This window comes from Phascolarctos cinereus, unplaced genomic scaffold, assembly GCF_003287225.1.
Source record: "Phascolarctos cinereus isolate Bilbo 61053 unplaced genomic scaffold, phaCin_HiC Scaffold_4;HRSCAF=312, whole genome shotgun sequence".
In the NCBI taxonomy this organism is placed as follows: Eukaryota; Metazoa; Chordata; class Mammalia; order Diprotodontia; family Phascolarctidae; genus Phascolarctos; species Phascolarctos cinereus.
In genome coordinates, this window is record NW_027555847.1 from 720738604 (window position 1) to 720755944 (window position 17341).

General features: G+C 51.6%; 1 protein-coding gene and 1 pseudogene across 1 annotated transcript; both read left to right on the forward strand.

Moving 5' to 3' along the window:
* Positions 1 to 622: 622 nt before the first annotated feature.
* On the forward strand, positions 623 to 17328 carry YWHAH (tyrosine 3-monooxygenase/tryptophan 5-monooxygenase activation protein eta). The gene is made up of 2 exons (XM_020996602.2): positions 623 to 784; positions 16259 to 17328. Exons 1-2 carry the CDS (start codon positions 698 to 700, stop codon positions 16913 to 16915), a joined length of 744 nt encoding a protein of 247 aa, XP_020852261.1. The 5' UTR covers positions 623 to 697; the 3' UTR covers positions 16916 to 17328.
* LOC110215312 (phosphatidylinositol 3,4,5-trisphosphate 3-phosphatase and dual-specificity protein phosphatase PTEN-like) overlaps positions 17103 to 17341 on the forward strand; it is a 79108-nt pseudogene continuing 78869 nt past the window's right edge.

Sequence of the window (17341 nt, forward strand, 5' to 3'; positions counted from 1 at the left end):
ACCCAGGGCTGGGCGGCTCCCGGCTCCCGCCGAGCCCTCCCGCTCCGCAATCCCCGCCCCTCCAGGCTCCCACCTCCACCTTTGCAGCACCAAACTGCACCACGGGCAGGGCGCATGCGTCGGGCCCGGCTCCCGGCCGGGCGGGGAAACGGAGAGCTCGGGAGGCGCTATTTATAGCGGGTGACGTCACCTAGAAATAGCCCTTCTGGGCGGGCCCGGCCGCCCTCCCCCCCTCCCCCGTGGGCGTGGCTCCGCGCTGGCGGGCCGGGCGGCGGGCGACGCGCAAGCGCACGGGGCGCTCCCCCCCCAGGAGCCACCTCCTCCTCCTCCTCCTCCTCCTCCTCCTCCTCCTCCCCCGCCCCGCCCGCCCGGCAGCGGCAGCCTCAGCCTGGGCTTCGGCGGCGGCAGCAGCGCGAGCCCGTCAGAGCAGCGGCGGCAGCAGCAGCGGCGCGAGCCTCCCTCTCCTCGTCCTCCTGCTCCCTCGCCTCCTCCTCTCTCGCTCCCTCCCCGTCGGGCCGTAGCCCCAGCCCGGGAGCCGCCCGAGCCCGAGCCGAGCCGGAGCCGCAGGCGCCCGAGGCGCGGGCGCACGTGGCCGAGCGAGCTCCAGCCCAGCCCGGCCCGGGCCTGACGAGGAGCCGCGGCGGCGGCGGCGGCGGCAGCAGCGGGAGCGGCCCGAGCAGGCGGCGGCAGCGGCGGCATGGGGGACCGGGAGCAGCTGCTGCAGCGCGCGCGGCTGGCCGAGCAGGCGGAGCGCTACGACGACATGGCCTCCGCCATGAAGGCGGTGAGTGCGCGTGCGCGGGGCGGCGGGGGCGCGCCCTGCCCGGCCGGGAGCGCGCGAGGGAGGGCGCGGGCCGGGCGGCCCCCCCCCACCGCCGTCTCCGACTCCCTCGCAGCCCTCCCCCGTCAGTCCTCTGTCATTTCCCCCTGTGCCCCACCCCCGGCCGTCCTTGACCCCCTTAGAGGCCGCAGGGTCATTTCCCGCCCTCTCCCCCTTGCAGCCCATCCCCCGCCCACCCCTGTTCTCCTGCTGCCCCCAGACCCCCTCCCTGCCCTTCCCAGCCCGGGGTGCCCCCTCGGGCCCCGCCCCCGTCATCCCCGTAGCCTGTCCCTGCTGTCCCTTAGCAGGGGGGGGGTGGTGTCTCCCATCCCCCCTCCGGGTGTCCTGCAGGAGGGTTTGGGGCCGACCCCAGCCCCTGGGGCGCTGCTTTGATCCTGCCCCTCCCCTCCCTCCACCCCAGTTTGGGGCTGTCTGGGGAGGGGGCGGGTGACCCTCTGGAGCCGCAGGTCAGTTCTGTGAAAGGGTTGGTCCCTTTGGCCTGAGGTTCAAGATAACCGACTTCTAGGTGATCGCCTCCTCATTGAAAATTTGATGTGTCACTTCTTGGCGGTGTCTGGTGGAAGGCTCCAACTGGGCCACGCCCTACATTTGGGTGGCTCCTGAGGGCTGAGCCGGATCATCCTCCTGAGCATCTCCGTTTGTCCCGGTGCAGTGGCTGGGAAATGCCCTGGGAGCCAGGAGATCTCCCTGACCACCTTGCGGTGTGACCTTGGGCCAGTCACTTCCCTTCTTGAGCCTCGCTCTCCCTCCCTGTAAAGTGGGTCCCTTCTGAGCACTGCAGAATATATCACCCTTTATATGCCTGTCTGGGCTTGTGGAAAGAGCGCAAGTGTGGTTCCATTTGCTAGGGACACGCTGTGTGTTCCGTCTGGAGAAGCCAGGGTGCCGAATGAAGACGTGCCTGAGGTCCTGTGGTGGTGACCCAGCTGTTTGCCCAGAAGGTGATTCCCAAACCTAGCTATTTGAGAGACTCAGAATTTGAAATCCTCTAGGAAATTCCGCTGGTCAGGCGCTCGGTCTGCAGGCTGGGGAGATTCTAGAGTCTGAGAGTAGGCTGAGGAAAGGGCCTTCAGAGATGCTTGGGTTCAGCACACCCCAGCCCTGATTCTCTGTCCGTGGAATCGTAGAACTGGAGGTGACTCAGTCAGTCATTAAGCATTTATGAAGCGCCAGGCTTTGTGCTAAGCACTGGGGACGAAAAGAGAGGAGGGAGACAGGCCTTGCCCTCAGGAGCTCCTAACCTAACGCGCTCTGTCCCGGGTGTGTGTGGGGGGTGTCTTCCCCTTGATACCCAGCCTCGGCTTACACACCGGCCACAGGGACTTCCTAGAACAGTTTAGAACTCACTGTCTTTGCTCCAGACTCTTGTTTTGTCCGCCTTCCTTGGCCCTCAAATTTGTGACCTTGGCATTGCCCTTGACGCAGCCCCCAGAGCCCTCGGACACCATCAGCTCGGCCTCCTTGGCTTCCTGCTCCTGTGGGCCTCAGAAATTGTGCTGACGGTGACACGCCCTGGCTGCAGCCTCCCTCGCACTTCTGGGAGCTAGCGCAGGCAGACTCCTTTGCCTTTCGGCGGCTCCGGCGTCTGACTCTCACCTGCCTTCTCATCCCTAGCATTCACATCCTTAGCTGTTGCCCAGATTCCACATCCCATCTTTTGCCATTGGCCTCCACCCTTGATTTCTTGATCGTTTTTCAGTCTGGTCTTCTCCTTGCCGGGTTAGTTGTGAGAGAACTGGGCTTTCCTTCCTCTTTCTAGTCACTGGCCATCTAGAGGACCCCCCCTCTCCCCCTGCCCTCCACCTCCATGCTGGGCCTTCTTACTTCTGCCTCTCAGAACCTCCATCTTCTTTTGAGACTTAGCTCTTCTGAGAAGCCCTTGGGGTCCCCCTCGTTGTTAAGGACTTTTTCCTTTCCCAGTTATCTTATATTTAATTATCAGGATATGGTCACTTTCCGTTCACCAGAGGGCAGGACCTGTTTCAGTTTTTGCCCTGCACATAAATAGTGGTAGGTGCTTAGCTGTGTTGATCTGAATTGAGATGGCTCGTTCTATGGTTGGACAGCTCTCATTGTTTGGAAGCTGCCTTACACTGAATCTCCCCATTACTTAGAGCTGTCTATCCTGGCTCTGTGGGCTGGCAGCCTGTGGAAAAAACACCCATTTCAGAATCAGGTGGTGATCAGTTTGATGAGGGGCTTTGGGGGAGCTGTATGGATTTCATCTAAAATGTCAGCTACAGTGCAGACAGGCGATGCCCTGGCAAGGGATTTAGGGATTCTTCCACCTTTCCTGTCAGAATCCTGGGTCCCACGAAGTCTAAAGAGAATGCACCGTGGTCAGGGGGAGTGTGAAACTGGAAAGCAGCCCAGAGGAGGATGCTGGGTTAGGAGTTCAAATCTGGTTCTGCTGGTGACTAAGGTGACCTAGGGCAGGTCCCTGACTTGCCCCAAGCCCCGCTGTCCGGATCTGTAAGGTGGATTGAGGTTGGGAAGAGGGTGGGGTGGAGGGGGGGCAGGCAGGAAAAGGAAGGAAGTATCTCCTGTTAGAGATTGAAGGGCCTGAAAGACCACTGGCACCTACACCCTTAATTTACCGGGGACCAAGCTGAGGCTTCCAGAGGTTGAAGGACATGTTCAAGGTCACACAGAGGCAGTATCTGAACCTGGGCTGTGCTGGCTGCACAGCCTTTGGAGAAACAGATGACTGGGGCCAGCGTTGTAGATTCCCTGGGCCCGTGACAAGCATCTCGGGACTCCCTAGTGTGAGGGCTCTGGAATGTTGAGTGTGCTGTTTGGGAGGTGCCCGAAGGGGCCCTCCAGGATACCACCCTGCAGGCCGGTCCTGTTGCTCTCACCAGGTTTGTGAGGAGGCTTCAGTGCAGCTTCTTGCAGACTAATGGGCCAGCCCCTGGGCCAGGAACAGTTTTCCTCCCAAATGATTGATTTTTTTTTTTTTGGACAGGTCATTCTAGTTACTCAAACCGGAACGTTTCCCAGGATGAGTCTGTTCTTTGCATTGCTTTAATATGATGCCCTATTTTCCCATTTTCCAAATTCTAAGTTATTTCAGTTTTTTTCCTGGTCAAATTATTGGGGCGTATTTATTGGAAAGAACTTGGGGAGCAGTAGACTATATCCCTTTATTTATAAAACTACATACAAAAAGGGCAGCAAGGTGGCGCAGTGGATAGCATGTTGGTCCTGGAGTTAAGAAGACCTGAGTTCAAATCCAGCCTCAGACACTTCTTAGCTGTGTGACCGTGGGCAAGTCACTTCACCCTGTCTGCCTCGGTTTCCTTCTCTGCAACAAGAGCTGGAAAAGGAAATAGCCAGCCACTCCCGTGTCTTTGCCAAGAAAGCCCCACGTGGGGTCATGAAGAGCTTGACAAAACAGCAGCAGAAGCGCACAGTGGGGGAGCCGTCTGATCTGGGGACGTCCTCAGGTTCGTGGCCTCGATTTCCTGGCTGTTTCCGATTTTTTGATTTGTTTCTCAGTTGCAGTTGTTACGTCCCGAGGGATGAGGTTGGTCCCCAGGGATGGGTTAGTTGAATTAAGAAGCGTTTGAGATGTTGGTGTCCAGACCATTCAGTAAAACAGACTTTTCCTTCCACCCATGATAGCGGTAGCAGGCAATGTTCCTTTAGGTCTAGAAAGGGAACAGCCTTAGGATTTCGCTCCTGCTCCGGACTTAATTTAGGTCTAGGCTTATTTTCTGTTCACAGAAGACAAGAGTGGTTCAGTTCAGTGAGAAGAGTGCTAGATGGAAAGTCAGTGGCCTTGGGTTCCAATCCTGTGTGACCTCAGCGTCATCATCTGTAAAATGAAGTTTTGATTTGATGACCTGCGAGGGCCTTTGCAGTCCTAAAGCTCTGGTCGTATATGCTTTCTCTGATCCTGGACGGAGGGGGTGGGGACGGGAGTGCACAGTTAACTCTGACTAAGAATTGGAAGTGGCAAGAGCCTCGGACTTGGGAGTCAAGGAGACTTGGGTTCAAGTGTCGATGCACTCACACTTATATGGGGCCATGAAGGATAGGGTCAGATAGCTTGTCCTATCTGCCTCCTTGCCAAGTACTAAGGCTAAAGTAGGGGGTGCTCTTTTGAAAAGCGCTCTGGGAAATTTGTGGCAGTTGTATTCTGACAAAACTGGGCAGTTACGGAAGATTTAAAATAGTTAGGGAGCTGGAGGGAGCCAGCCTCTAATTAAGTTAAGGGTAATTATCCAAGATGGAGAGTGTTAATGGGGAGCTAATTTCGTTGTGGGTCCTGTTGCCCAAGATGGATCATTTTAAATTAGAATTGAGAAATAGGCATAGATTTGTATGAAGTTACAAAACCCAGTCAGAATTTATCGGAGGCAGTGTATCAGGCTATGCCTCAAAAAAACATTGGCCATAGGCTGCACATATGCTTATGAAAGTTGAAGGAGTTGCAATCTCTTGAGGTCCTAAAACCAAGAAATGGGAAGTGACTTCAGGAAGAAGGAGCCAGAGAAGAAGCGACCCTCGTGGGCTCAGCGGGGCCATAAGGCTCTTGGCCCAGCAGCTGGAGAACAGATCATGTGAATGGCAGATGAAGCAAGTGATGTGTGCCAGAGGAGAGCGGGGACAGAAGGCACCGGTGAGGACTTTGCAAGCCAGCTGAAGCCTCCATCCTTGACTAGCTGCAGGTCTGAAGCCAAGCTGGAGCCGTGTGAGCTCCCAGTGAGCCCTGCTTCCTGCTGGCCAGTACTGAAGGAGGGACATAATCACGGCTTTGTCATGTATCTTGGGAGATCTGAGCTGGCTCTTCTTTTTTGCCCCCCTCTCCCGAGTTGACTGAGTTGAAAACTGGAGAGAAGATGCGAAGTTCTCACCAATAAGTGGCCTGCTTGGCAGTAGTGACAGGACCGAGCCCTGGGATCTTTGTCACCTCCAGTCAGCTGAGTCGTTAGCTTTCTCTCTTCTTCCTGCTCTCCCTCCCTTTGAGGAAACTGCTTACACTCACAGTGGTGATTAATAATAATTATAACTAGCATTTCGATAGCTCTTTAAGATTTGCTGAACACTTTATCATATTATCTCCATTGATCCTCACGAGAGCCCAGGGGACGAAGGTGCTATTATCCACATTTTTTACAGATTGAGGAAACTGAGGCAGGGGGTAAATGACTTGCCCGGAGTCACTAAACTAGTAAGTGTCTGAGGCAGGATTTGAATTCAGGTCTTCTTGAGTCCAGCCTTGGTGATCGGCCTCACGTTGGATCTATTTATGAGTCATACCCCGGGTGCCTAAATGTCAGTTCCTGTGTGTAGGATCCATTAGATTTAGAGCTGGGAACTCCAGGTAGAAAGAGGAGCAAGGACTTGCTCATGTTACACAGCTGGTGTCACTGACCAGAGATTTGAACTCGGGTTACCTGAAATCAGCTCAGTCTTGCTGCTTTTCATGGGTCTGTTTCTGTTCACACGGTAGGACAGTATTCGCACTTCATGATAACTGATCGTTCTTGGGTAAGCACACGTTCTTAACTTCATGTTGATCCTGCTTCAAGGTCCCTGCGAAGAATGGTGAGAACATAAGTCAAATATTCTTGTACGATTTGGGGATACTTTTATGGTCTCATACGCTGATGTTTTAAATAAAGGAATCCGTACTCAGTCATATATTACAGCTCCTAGGACCTGAAGAGCCTGATCTGACTCCGACTTGCCTTTGTCTTTTACCTAAAGCGATTACCTTTAACACAGATGTGTGAACGCGGCCTTAATTTTCTAATTTCTTCCTCCTGATTTCCATTAGTACAGCAGCAAAACCTGTCACCTCTAGTTTGCTGTTGGTAAAAGCTGTCCAAGTGACTCTGTGGAGGTGATCAGAAATTGGTTGGACATTTCTCTTCTGGCAGGTTGTATGGGATTTGTTCCTCATGTTCTGAAAGAGGACCGTGACATCAGGTAGATGATGCCATGACTTGGATTTAAGTGAGGGAGGGCTGTGCAGAGTGACCAGCCTCACCTTCTTCTCCGGAGCTATCTGGGTCCCTTGGCAAGACATAGATCAGGACGACTGGAGATGGCCCAGCAATTCGATAGGACTGCGATCTGGAAGAGCCTTTACTTTTTTTTTTTATAGTCCTTTAAAAAAATTCTTTTTAAAAATTCTTTAAAATGTATTTTTAGGGGGCAGCTAAAGGCGCAGTGGATAGAGCACCAGCCCTGGAGTTAGGAGGATCAGGGTTCAGATCTGGCCTCAGACACATAACACTCAGTAGCTGTGTAGCTGTGACTCTGGACAAGTCACTAAACCCCAATTGCCTCACCCCCCCCAAAAGAAACATACATATATATATATACACACAACTTTTTTTTTAGAATTTTTATTGATATCCATTGTTTTTCTACCACCTACATTATCCTTTCTCCTACCGCTCCCAGAAATCCAGGTTCATGAAAGTAACTGATACATCGGCCAGTCTAGAGAATCTCTGGAGCAGCCCTTCTCCCCTCATCCCCCTTCAGGGAGTGTAGGGAGGGGTGTTTTCACAATTCTTTCCATTTACATCGTTTTGAGTTTGTGTGTTTTTTTCCTGGTTCTGCTTATTTCATTTTGCATCAATTGATAGAAATCTTCTCATGCTTCTCTCTCTTCACCCAAGTCCTCTTTTCTTGTAGCTTGGCCGTGTTCCATTGTGTTTGGGTGCCATGCCTTTCTTAACTCATCCCCCATCAGGGCTTTGCCTGCTCTTGCTCTGGGCTGCAGATTGGGTCTCTTTCTTTGGTGGGTGCTGACGCTCACGTATGCCCAGAACCTGGCCTTGCTTCTGAGGCTGCCAGGGGAAATAGTGTTCAGTGATGCTGGGCAGCGGGGGATGCATCTACCCCTTACATGAGTCTTATCACAAGGGAAAGCTGTGGGGAAACATTGTGTGGAGAGCAGAGTAACTCTCCAAACAGGCAGAAGGCTTTATTAGGGGTCCAGATGTAAAGGGAGCTTCCTGTCTCTGTGGGATGTGAGAAGAGCAGTAGCCTGGCCCTGGCCTGGTGTGGTGGAAGGATCAGACCTGTCTCTGAGGCCTGGTCATTTCCTGCCAACAGGAAGCTTTCACTCTGCTGGGTGGGAGGAGGAATAGTAAGCCATTTCTGGGGTGGATGGGAGGGGCAGGGAGTCAGAAAAGGCCTCCAATTGGAAGAGGTGAGCTGGGGATCCTCAGGGTAGAAGGTGAGGAAGGAGGACATTGCAGGCCTGGGGCCTAGCCTGGACAAAAGCATGGAGGCGAGAGATAAGGCTGTGTTGGGGGGAGCTGCAGAGAGGCCACTTTGGCTGAAGATAGAATGTGGGAGGGGAGTTATGTGAAATGAGTCTGGGAAGAGGTTGGAGGCAGGGCGTGAAGGGCTTTGAATGCTGGGGGAGCACAGTAGGGAGTCACTAAGCTTCCCAAGCAGGGGAGTTAGGAATTTGTTAGCTGCATGGAGGATAGATTGGACTGGGGAGAGATCAGAGGCTGAGAGACCAGATTTGGGAGAGAGACAACAAGGAAACACACAGAATAAATGCAGGCCATACTAAATAGTTAAAACCCAGCTGTTTGGGGAGCCCAGCAGTTAGAGGAAACCAGGGAGGGCTCCTTGCAGGTATGCTTGGCCTGAGGCCCAAAGACAGGGATTCTGTCAGGCTGCTGGGCCCATCTCCATGGATCCCTCCCTTTCTCGGAGGGAGCCCCCTCTTACAAGTCCAGGCAGACCCTTGTCTCCTCATGAGCCATGTTCTATCACCATGTGACACATAGCCCTGTAACTGGTCCATCCGTTTACTGGACAGATTGGATGGTTGGGTGGGACTCACTGCCCTATCAGGTTTCCTTTAAACCCCAAGTCCTCACACACCTGTGAGCTGGGTCAGGCAGGGGCGCCTTTGTGGGCCTTGTGTAAGTCCTGTTCACCCATCTGTTGGTGAGTTCAAAAGCACAGTTGACTGGTACCTTCCCTTCACTTTCCTGGGATTGTCAAGAAAGGTCACCCCAAGTACTAAGTAGCAGGGATGGGATTCAGACCCAGGTCCACTGACTTCTAGTCCTTCCCCCTCTTTGACATTGTACCAGCAGCTCTCAAAGTGTGCTCTGGGGGGGTCCCTGAAACCTTTTTGGGGAATTCATGAGGTCTACAGTGTTTCGTAATATGAAGACATTTGAACTTCTAAAACTGTACATTTTGATGTAAAAGCCCTTTGTGAGGCAGGTTCTCAATAACTGCAGGGTTGATGGTGAGACCAGAATGTGGGGAGAACTGCAGATGGTCCCCGGGGAAGCCCCTGATCCTTGAACTTTGATTCTACATGAAAGCTCAGTTGGGGGTGGGAGGTAGGGGATGGGGCCTGGTTGTCCACCTTCCGGGTGGCCCTGAGTATTTATGGGGGAAATGTCTATCAGCTGACTGACCAAGATCACACCCTTATCCGTGTCACACCTAGAATGTTGGTACTCAAAGGATGCTTGGGGGCCATCTGGGCCAGCCATCCTCTCTTCCAAAGGAGGAAGGAGGCTTAGGTGCAGAGAGGGGACTGCAGTTGCCCCAGCTGACACAGTTATTTGGGGCATAGTTGGGGGATAGGACATCAAAATGCAGTTTTCATGATTCCTGGCCTCGTTCTGGTTCCACCAGACTGCCTAGGACACGGAGGATTGCGATGAAGGACACTTTTAGAAATATATCAATCCTTAATGTTAGAAATTTTAGGGGCGGCTAGGTGGCTCAGTGGATAGAGCACAGGCCCTGAAGTCAGGAGGACCTGAGTTCAAATCTGGCCTCAGACCAAACACTTGATACTTACTAGCTGTGTGACCCTGGGCAAGTCACTTAACCCCAATTGCCTAAGGAAAAAAAAGAAATTTTACTTCTTCCTTTCTCATGGAATCTAAGCCCAGGGTTACCAAAGATCAGTGGGGCTGCAGTTTCTAAAAGGCCCAGGTGCCTGGATGCCTTCACTATCCTTGTAATTGTCTAAGGCTGGGTGACATGTCTCATTATTCTTTAATGTCCAGTTTAGAAAGAGTAACAAAACATCTGAAATTGTGAGCCTTAGGCCCCCGGGGCCACATTCTTGCTGGGTGGGTATTCCAGGGGAGCCAGTGAGCTACTTCCTGGTCCAGCCTCCAGCTTTATTAGGAGCTCATGTGGACTGTGATTCAGTCTGACTGGCAAACTACCAGTTGATTATTCTGTAAACACCAGTACTTCTTAAGTAACTTGACTTTTCTTTTGAAGAGGTCACCATTGCAAACATTGTCCAGCGGGCCCTTGGCTAAGCAAATGGGAGGTGAGATAAGGAAGGGCCTGCAAAGACTGGTCATTCTCTGTGGTTGGGTGGATGTGTCATATCTCACCCTTCTGGCTTGAGCTCCTTAGGGCCAGGGGACATTTGGTCTCCCCTAGCAGAGGATACTCCCTACTCACAGTAGGTGATTCAGTGTTTGTTGAATTGGATGGAGATATAAAGCCCACACCTCCTGTAGCCAATAGACACTTATCTCCTCCCTTAACAAATCTTGTGTCAGAATTCAAAGCAAATAGTACCGAGCCAGTGAATGATTGGACTCCTAGAATGTTGGGTTGGGAAGAAAATTGAGGAGGAACTTGAGGCTTCTAGAACATTGGTGTTGGAAGGGACTTCACCTCCCTTATTTCATCGATGAGGAAACTGAGGCCCAGAGAGACAGCAGAGGAATCTTCTGGATGTCTTTCTAGCCTCCCTTCCACTGGACATTTGAAATGTAATAGTTAATGTCCACTTTTATTGTTTGAGATGGTTGAAGGAACTGGGGAAGAGAAACCTTGGGGAGCAAGGACAGTCTGTGACCTTTGTCTGCAAGTACTTGAGATGGTGTCATATGGTGGAGGGATTGGACACCTTCTGTTCAGTCCCCAAGGGCCGAGGGATGATTGCAGGGAAGCCAGGTTCAGTCCAGTGCAAGATGTAACCATTAGAGCTGTCCAGTAGTGGGAAGGGCCATCTTTCCAGGTAGAGTTTTCCCTTCCCTGGAGGTCTCCAAGCAGAGTATGGATGTCTGCTTGCCAGATGGAGGGATTCTTTTTCAGGAATGGGTTGGATGGGATGGCTGCAGAAGGTGGGATGTGAACTGAGGCTTGGAGGAAGCCAGGAGCCAGGTGAGGGAGAGCATTTCAGTCCTGCAGGATAAAAAGGCACAGTGAAGCCAGTGTGGGTAGATTGCAGGGTGTGAGAAGATTGGAAAGACAAGGTAGGTGTGGGTCAGGCTGTGAAGGGCTTTGAGAGATCCTGGTGGTAATGGGGAGCCACTGGGATTTACTAAATAGGGGGATGAAATGGTCAGAACTGAGCCTTACTTTGGCGGCTAAGTGGAGAGTGGACTTGAATAGGAAGAGAGTGGAGGCTGGCAGACAGACACCCCCATCCCAGTGCTGGTGTGAGGGGGAGAGGGGAGAGATGTATGGGTAGAGGCAAGACATAGCTGAGTGGAGGTGTGGAGTCAATTCAAGAGAAGAATTGAGACTGCGTGACCGGGAGGGTGATCATGCTCTCAACAGTGACAGGGAATTTAAAAGGGTAAGGGCTTGGGGGAAAAGATAATTATGTTCAAGTTTGGACATAATGGGGCATTCAGTTTGAGATGTCCAGTAGATAGAGATTCAAGACTGGGGCTCCATCAATAGAGAAGTTAGAGGCTGGCCAAGTAAATCTGAGAATCATCAGAGTAGAGATGATAATTAAAACCATGGGAGTTAATGAGATCACCAAGTGAAATAGTGTAGGAGAAGAGGGTGATCAGAGGCTGCAGAGGTTAAGAATGAGGACTAGGAAAAGGCCGTTGGTGCCTTAGGGAGTGCACATCTGGTGCAATGACGATGTCAGAAGCTAGATTGTAGAGAGTTAAAAAGAGAGGATGTGGGGGCACCTGCTGTAAATAGGCCTCGAGTTAAGGATGCTCACAAGACACCTACATAGAAGACAAGAAGGCAGTTGGAAAGGTGAGGTTGGAGAGATTGGAGAGGAGAGAGGTTAGGGCTGGGCAAATAGATTTTAGTATCTACAGCATAGAGGTTGATTATTGAATATGGTCGCTGTTAAGATTGCCAGGTGCGATAGTATAGAGAAGAGGACCCAGGACAGCCCTCTGAAGGACACCTACTGGTTATTGGTGTGACCTGAATGAAGATCCAGCAGAGGATACTGGGAAGGGGAGGTCATATAGGTAGGAGGAGAATGAAGAGAGAGCAGTGTCAGGACAGCTCTGAGAGAAGAGAGTATCCAAGAGGAGAGGGTGATTGACGAAAGAGATGGCAGGCTGTTAGTAGCCATGTTTGAGACCAGAAACTAGGGCACCATGCTGGTCAGGGGTTAAGCCACAGGAGTGGGGAACTTAACAGCCTGGAGGCCACATGTGACCCCAAGGCCATAGGTTCCCCACCCCTGGTTAAGGCACCCCAAGACCCCTTGGACTGAGGAATGCTGGGAATGAACGGAGACCTCAAAAAGAAAGCAAAAATGGTAGTTTCTAGTAATTTCCATTTCTATTGACCTTCCCTGTTTGTTAATAAAAGACCTTATTAAGGGTCCTTGGATTCCAGGCTTTTTGAAAAGTGGATTTGTAGCATTTGAACAAGAACCCATGAAAGAACTGAACAGAGCAGGCACCAGATGTTTCTCGGGAGGACTGAAGGCTCATTCTTTACTAGGAAATTTGTCTTCTGGCAGACCTGTAATAAAAAAGGCATGTAAGGTAGCCTTTTAACCATACTAGTTCAGACGACTTCTGGACCATTGTGATGAGTTCTGGGTGCTCCATTTTGAAAGAGCATTGGCAGACTGAAAGGTCATTGGGAAGCATTGAGACCTGAAACTGGTAGGCCAGGTGAAGTGGAAGGAGATGGAGCTGTTTATAACCCAGGGAAGAGAATGGGGCTAGGGAACGGGGACGGGCCGTGGTCAGGATCTGACAATGTCCCACTGGCTCCACTGACTAATAAGAGAAGTAAAACAACTCTTGGGTTTAGCTCATGTTGAAAAAGCTTCCCAAGAAAACACAGGTGGGCAGGGTTGGAAGGAGCCCCCCTCCCCCACCTGGCAGGGATGCTGGGAGCTGTTCCAGGCTGTCTAGAAAGTAGTTTGCAATTATTCTGAGAAACACTAAGGGGTCCTTGCCCTTTGGCACAGAGGTCCCACTGCTGGGCTCCAGGGAGGCCAGAGACAGAGAACGGGGAGCCAAGTAGATGCCACACAAATTCTACATGATTGTAATGGAATATGGCCCCATTGGGAGAAATGTTGAAAAGACAGAATTAAGAGGAGGTTGGGAAGGCTGATAGAAATTGGTGCAGTGTGGAGTAAACAGGCACTGGAAACACCTCACTCCCGGTAACAGCATCAGCTTGGAGATGTCAGCATGCTGCTGCTGGAGCCTGTGCTGGGGAGAAGAGAGAAGAAAAATCACCCCTGATATTTCATTGGAGAGATGGGGATTTTTGGTGTGGAATACACTGTCAGATTTGCTGAACTTCTTTATTTTTTGTTAAACGGATGGCCTGCTAGGGATGGGGGATCAAAAAATCAAGTTGTTAGTGTTTTAAATCCTAAGGGCTACTATGTGGAAAGAGGGACTGATTTTCTGGGGGCTGCAGAGGGCAGAAGTCGGCCTCATCTGTCCAAGGAGCAGTTAGACTTAGGACGTTGTTCCCAAAGGCCCATCTGGCTCAGGGCTTTGAGTTAGAGGGAGGTGTGTTTGGGCCCAAAATGAGGAAAGACCTCTTGAATTCTTTTCCAAGCCTGTGGGTTGGTCTTCCTGCCCTCAGTTCTTTCCCTTCCCCAGTCTGTCATCCTTACAGTGGCCAGATCGCTGATCTTTAAAGCATGGGTGCCGTTGTCTTGCATGAGAAATTGCTGGGCTGCCTGGTACCACTAGGATCAGGCTGTTTTGGCATTGAAAGTCCACCGCTTGTAATAGTCTGGCTCCAGTCCACCTTTCCAGCCTTCTCATTGTCCATCACCCATTGTTTCTGTGCCCTCATTCTACATTCCAGCCTACCTTCTGTAAGCCCCAAACCCCATTCAGGGAGTGAGGTGATGAAACTAGTGTATTAAAGATCGGGATTGTGTGTGGCCCCCAAGGGCAGATTTAGGAGCAGAGGATACAAAGTGGCAGAAAAAGCAATTTCAGTTTGGAGTAACTAAATTACTATTAGATAAATGAATTTTAATTAGATAATAATTACTATTGAGTAACAGCTATCCAAAAGTCAGTAGGCCATCTTGGGAAGTAATGACTTCCTCATGGTCAGAAGGTGATCAGAATGGAGGTCAGGGATGTTGTAGAGGGAAGAATCCTCTACAGATGGTGTTGGGAAAAAGTGGGTGGGTAGAACGGAGGCCAGGTTTCCAGCGAGGAGGCTGGGGTAACATTACCCCAGGTAATGGGATCTGGGACCCGGCCTAGTGGGTCTTCTAAAAAGAAGACATTTAGGGGGAGGTGGGGGAGGCAAGACTCTTTCTCCTTTGGAATTTTGGGGAGGGGCTTATTTGAGATTAACTCCCTAGCAGAGGATTGGGTTCGAGTGCCACCATCTCTGGCATGATCTTAGCATTTAAAACCATTTTAAGAAATAATAAACCTAAGAACCGCAAGCAAAGGCAATGAACAAGTCTGAGCCCAAATCGCTAGTTCTTAACAAGGCAGAACCGAAAGAATTAACAAGCAGAAAGGTGCAAATTAGAGGGAAGATGGTTTTGTTCAGTGGCCCCCCTTTAGACCCGTTTGAAATCGCACCTCTGGCATCGCTGTCTTTCTTTTTTTCTTAGCATAGCTTTGGTCAGCGTGTACACCATTTGGGCTCAGCTGACTTCTTTCCTCTTCACCTCACCCAGGCCTTACCACGTTTCTTCGTTGTCATTTTCTGTCAGTAGCAATTCAGAAGCGCTCCATTCCACCAAAGGGGCTGATTCGGTCAGACGTTCTCAGATTGTTGGACACGTCTGTTGCTGAAGAATTTTCTGACTTGGGTTGTGGTTAGCTGGTTACTAACGGCTTGTTTTTATTTCTTCCTTCATGAATTGTCTTCATGGTTTTTTTTGACTCTCACTCCATTTGTCAGTGCCTCACATCAGCCCTTCCAGAAATAAGGTTCCCAGAACAGAGTGCGCAGTCCTTGAGGTGAAGATCTAATGAGGATGGAGACTGTCATCTCCCTTGCTTTGGGCACCATAGTGTTGAATCGTTTCAGTCCTGTCTGGCTCTCTATGACCCCATTTGGGTTTTACTTGTCAAAGATACTGGAGTGGTTTGCCATTTTACTTCTCTAGCTCATTTTACAGATGAGCAAACTGAGAAAACAGGGTTAAGTGACTTGCCCAGAGTCACACAGCTAGTAGGTATCTGAGTATTTGAACTCAGGTCCTCCTGACTCCAGAACTGGCGCTCTGTACAGCAGGCAGCCTAGCTGCCCTCGGGGCTGTGCTTCTCTTAACATTCCATTAGCTTCTTGGGGCCCAAGTCACACTGTTGACTCATTGAGATTTCAGTCCCCCACTAAAGTCTCCAGATCTTTTTCTGTGAACTACCTTCTAGGAATATACCTTCATCCTGGACTTGGGCAGGTTTTTTTTGTCTGTAACTAAAAAAGGGACTTTAGATCTAGTTTGGCACTTACAAATCTAAGTGTCACACGCAGTTCATTTGTTTTCTGCTGTTCTTACTTGTTCTTTTCTGCCCAGCCTGGTGCAGCCTCGTGGGTTGAGCCTTGCTTCCTTCCTCAGGTCAGGCCTCACTGTAGGGACTGCTGCTGGGGTGGGGTTGACAGCATATTGCTCCAAAGGAAGGGCTCGTGGAGCTGCCTCCATCCCTTCTCAGTGCCCAGCTGGTGGGTTGGCAGGCTCTACTGTAGCGCCGTGCTGGTGTGGCTGCCACAAATGGTGGTTGTCACCTTGTGGCAGAAATGGAAACAACCCTATTGGCCCCAATTCATGAAGTTTCTGTCTCTTGTAAGGGGGAAAGGTACTTGTCTTTGATACTAAGTTATTGGGCATTATTTCATGTCGTCTTTTAGCTTGCATCTGAAGGATGATTCTGCTTTATCCCAAAGCAGCAAGACTCTGGCAAAAATGTCCAAGCCAGGGTGTCTGAATTCTTCATTTGTTGAAGGCAGTTTGGTATGTTAGGAAGAGGCAGGCAGAAGGCTTGGCTAAATCACTTAATCTCCCCTAGCCTCAGTTTCCCCCTCTGTGAAACGGAGTTGGATTACATGCTTGCCAAGCTCTTGGGTTCTCTCGTAGTGTCTTCTGGCCATGGTGCGTTATTAGCTGACCCTCCTCCCCTCCCGTGCCCAGTCTTGAAAGGAGGGGGACGTTTTCAAGACCCAGCTGAGCTTTCAATGGCAGGCTTAACTCACGTGAGCCTTTCTGGGTTTTTGCAGGTAACCGAGCTCAATGAGCCGCTCTCCAACGAAGACCGAAACCTCCTGTCTGTGGCCTACAAGAACGTGGTGGGCGCGAGGCGGTCTTCCTGGCGCGTCATCAGCAGCATCGAGCAGAAGACCATGGCCGACGGCAATGAGAAGAAGCTGGAGAAGGTGAAGGCCTACCGCGAGAAGATCGAGAAGGAGCTGGAGACCGTGTGCAATGACGTGCTGGCGCTGCTTGACAAGTTCCTCATCAAGAACTGCAACGACTTCCAGTACGAGAGCAAGGTCTTCTACCTGAAGATGAAGGGCGATTACTACCGCTACCTGGCGGAGGTGGCCGCGGGCGAGAAGAAGAGCAGCGTGGTGGAGTCCTCTGAGGCCGCCTACAAGGAGGCTTTTGAGATCAGCAAGGAGCACATGCAGCCCACCCACCCCATCCGGCTCGGGCTGGCCCTCAACTTCTCCGTCTTCTACTACGAGATCCAGAATGCCCCTGAGCAGGCCTGCCTCCTGGCCAAGCAGGCCTTCGACGACGCCATCGCCGAGCTGGACACGCTCAACGAGGATTCCTACAAGGACTCCACCCTCATCATGCAGCTGCTGCGGGACAACCTCACCCTCTGGACGAGCGACCAACAGGACGAGGAGGCCGGAGAAGGCAACAACTGAGCGGCCGCGGCGACTCCGGCCCCGCCCCCGCCCCCCCAGCCCCGCGCCGTCCCCGCCGTCGTCATCGCCGCGTCCCTTGCCACGGTCCCTCGATATCTAGTGCTAAACATATCCGTATCGTCCACACAGCGACTCCCACGAATCAGGAAGCAGCCCCAGACGAGGCGTCCTGGGCATCACCGGGTGGATGGATGGTTGGAGCCCACGCGAGCTCCCTCCCTCCCTGGGCTGTGCACACAGGAGGCTCTTGAACGCAGGGGAGCCGGTGAAGGGAAGGAAGGGAGGGAGAAAGGAAGAGATTGGAAGGAGAATCAGCCTACATTGATGTTAAAGATCTGTCCCGTTTCAGCTGCGCTCATAGTGTTTTGTTCAGCAGTACGTCACCTGCATGCGGAATACGTTGACTCCCCCCCCCCCCTGTCTCTG